Source organism: Hyposmocoma kahamanoa, unplaced genomic scaffold (assembly GCF_003589595.1).
Source record: "Hyposmocoma kahamanoa isolate Upper Pololo Valley unplaced genomic scaffold, ASM358959v1 67, whole genome shotgun sequence".
Classification (NCBI taxonomy): Eukaryota; Metazoa; Arthropoda; class Insecta; order Lepidoptera; family Cosmopterigidae; genus Hyposmocoma; species Hyposmocoma kahamanoa.
In genome coordinates, this window is record NW_020653855.1 from 6,124,578 (window position 1) to 6,127,852 (window position 3,275).

A 3,275-nucleotide genomic window follows, 5' to 3' on the forward strand; every position below is an offset into this window, starting at 1 on the left:
CGTCTCTTTCTACTCGTATGGTGTGACACTTCATATTTTAATGTAATATACAGGTCACTTCGTCTCCGAACACTACATGTTCCGCAAAGGCTATGAGACCTACTCGTACTACGGGCCTTTGAACTGGATTACCTTCAACGTTGGATACCATAATGAACATCATGATTTCCCTGCAGTGCCTGGAAGCAGGCTACCTGAGGTTAGTTATGCTCTGCTACCTTTTTACGGGTTTAATACCTTATAATAATAATTTTATACACGGTTATTTGTTAAATATGAACAATCTCGCAAGTCTGTATTACTAACATCGTAAACAACAACTTTTGGTCCATGACATAATTCGTTCGATTTTAATATCGTATAAATATAAAATTATTCCACTTCACTTTTTATTTATGTGGCTCCATCATTATTGGAAATGATGACTTTGCCAATGTCATGGTCGAAAGAAAAAAAATACAATGAGCTCTATTGTGACATTAAGGGTCGTACTCCAGTGCTTGAAATCATACTCGAGTCCTGACTTGAGCATTGAATAGAGTTCATTAATTGATTAGAATTCGAGTTGTCAAAAATTAAATAAATGATTGGACGGAGTATAGTGATTGCAGTCGATAAATATTGTATCTATCGAGTCTAAGAGGTTTCGCGATTGTTACACATAGGAAATGAAACTATTTTTCCGGATTTAAATCGCGTATATTTGTTTTTTTCAAACAAATATACGCGATGGGCCCTTTACAGGTACCTGTAAAGGGCCCGAAACGTCGGTTTGTTTGAAAAAACAAATGTACGCGATTTAAATCCGGAAAAATAGTTTCATTTCCTAAATATTGTATCGTTATAACTGAACGTTGGTTACGCTTATGAAATAAATAGGCGAAATATTTAATTTGATTCATCATCTATCCACAATACGCCCAACTGCTGGGCACAGGTTCACTTGAATAGTTGATTTTTTAAAATTCATTCATATATATGAATGATGCACAAAATTTAATGTTATGTATATTAAAAATACAAATAGGAGACGTATTTTAAGGTTTTCAGTTCAATTTAATACACACAATTAAATCCGCCTGTCGATATTAATAATAATAACGCACACGTAGCCCCGCACTAGGGAAACCCTGAGTCGCGGGTGCCATGGACACACGCATAGACAACCCACTAATTACACCCAAACTCACGAGAGAAACAAATGTAGGCCATACAAATATTTCTCCCGGCTCGGGAATCGAACCTGGGACCTCTGCGTGGTAGTCTGGCATGGTAACCGTTCGGCCACATAGGCAGTTAAAATGTGTATGACTGAAAATTTATTTTCATACTAATAGACCAAACTTCTACGTTACCTGCTTCCACTTGTAGGACAGTTACGTAGCTGCGTAGCCGTAGAACATCACTTGTGCTGTATAGTATTTTAAAATGTTACAAGTATAAAAAACCTCCAGTTTTCTGCAAATCTTCAGATTACATTTGCTGTACATTAATATTTAGTATTTAATTCTTTCAAATTACAGGTAAAACGCATAGCTCCGGAATTCTACGATAATTTGCCCCAACACAACAGCTGGTCTGGAGTACTTTGGGACTTCGTCATGGATCCTGACGTCGGGCCTTATGCTCGTATCAAGCGTAAGCACCACGGACTTGATAGCTAAATAAACTAAACTAAAAACAATATGGAATAATCAAATTGCACTACTTGGGTAAAATTTTTTTTTTTTAGCCTATGGGAAATGACTATTAATGCTGACGGGTGACATTTTAGTCAATAGATTAATGTTTTATAGTGTATGGGGTAATTTTTTTTTAATCAGTTGATTATTTCGCACATGACATCAAATACTGGCCTAACTCAAAAATGATGGAATTGAAAAAAAAAAACACGATTTAATAAAAAAATCTGAAAGAATGTTATTGCGAATAGTGGGTATATTTTTATTTATATACAGCCTTATTTGTAATATTTTATATATTAAAATTTGCTAAATAACATATTATATTATATGTTTTTACAAAACATAATAAAATTACCAAAAATAAACTTTTTTTAATTGTTTTAATTTTTTAATTTTTATTGAGTGTCGCAATATTAGACCATGATATTCAAATATTTCTGTGAAATTACTCTAGTAGTTTGTTATAATTATTCATCTTAACATTATGGTACATTATTGCAGTGGCCGGGAAATAAGGGAAGCCTTTTATTAACATGAACCAAGCATTCCCCGTTCCCGCCGAGACATGTATAGTGCTTTTCTCAAACAATGTGAGGAAATTATAAAATACTAAAGAGAGGGAGATTAATAATAGAAAAAGTAATTAATTGACGAATTTTAGCCAAAGCTAATATTGCCTCTTGTTTTAAATTTGGCGGCGTACAATCCAATACTTTATTTTAGCTGTCGTACTAGAACTCATTTTCACAAAGATAGAACACTAAGAAAAAAGGTATTTGATTCGGCTTAATTCGAACCAGGGTCTTCCATCAAAACCGTGCTGCGGGCACAGTTTTGATGGCACCGCCGTTCTAGCTGTGGTGATTTTTTCTCACTGTTCGATTTTTGTATAAATAATTTTAATGTTTTGGTTTGGAACTACATGACACTTTTTAGATCTGTGCTTGGTACTAATCCTCGATGACCCCCACCCGCGCTCTTACAAGGAGTTGTCACCGTTTAGAACAATTTATTTAAATACTTTTATTTTTGTTTAAACAAAATTTTATGAATTGTTAAAAGTCGTGAACCGAAAGTTGTTGTTTATAACATACAGTCCGAGGTTGTTTGTACTTTAAAAATAACCCTGTTAATATTAGTTATCTACTTATAAACGAGTATATAAATCTATTGGTACGATTTAAGGATTTTTTGAACTTCGAAATCGCGTTTTCTCAATTCCATCATTTTTTAGTTAGGACATTGTTTGGTTTCATGTGATATTTGTAGCCGTTGTATCGGTTTGTTACGCAGATGATGCAATTTTTTTTAGCTACCTCGAGTAGCTTATTGTTTTCGAAAGTTATATACGTTTGGATATATTTCAACACCGGAACGTTAAAACGTTTAACGTGCATTTGGAAAATATTACAACGGAGCGATTTAAAGTATTTTTTTTTTAAGAAAATGTAAAATCATAACTAATTTTATTTGTTACATGGAAAATCTGAAACTTTCTAGTTTTCCATATAACAAATAAAATTAGATTACTAAGATTTTTCGAGAAATAATTCCACAAAGACCACAAGAGAATTTCTACAACTCGATAAC

At 33.3% G+C, this 3,275-nt stretch overlaps 1 protein-coding gene across 1 annotated transcript in view; it reads left to right on the forward strand.

Annotated features, from left to right (window-relative positions):
• Nucleotides 1-1,872, forward strand: part of LOC113232198 (sphingolipid delta(4)-desaturase/C4-monooxygenase DES2) — a 7,146-nt gene extending 5,274 nt beyond the window's left edge. The window contains exons 3-4 of the mRNA XM_026466842.1: nucleotides 54-199; nucleotides 1,524-1,872. Coding sequence (XP_026322627.1) covers nucleotides 54-199; nucleotides 1,524-1,664 — 287 coding nt within the window. The 3' untranslated portion in view covers nucleotides 1,665-1,872. The remainder of the gene's footprint in view (nucleotides 1-53; nucleotides 200-1,523) is intronic.
• The last annotated feature ends 1,403 nt before the right edge of the window (nucleotides 1,873-3,275 follow it).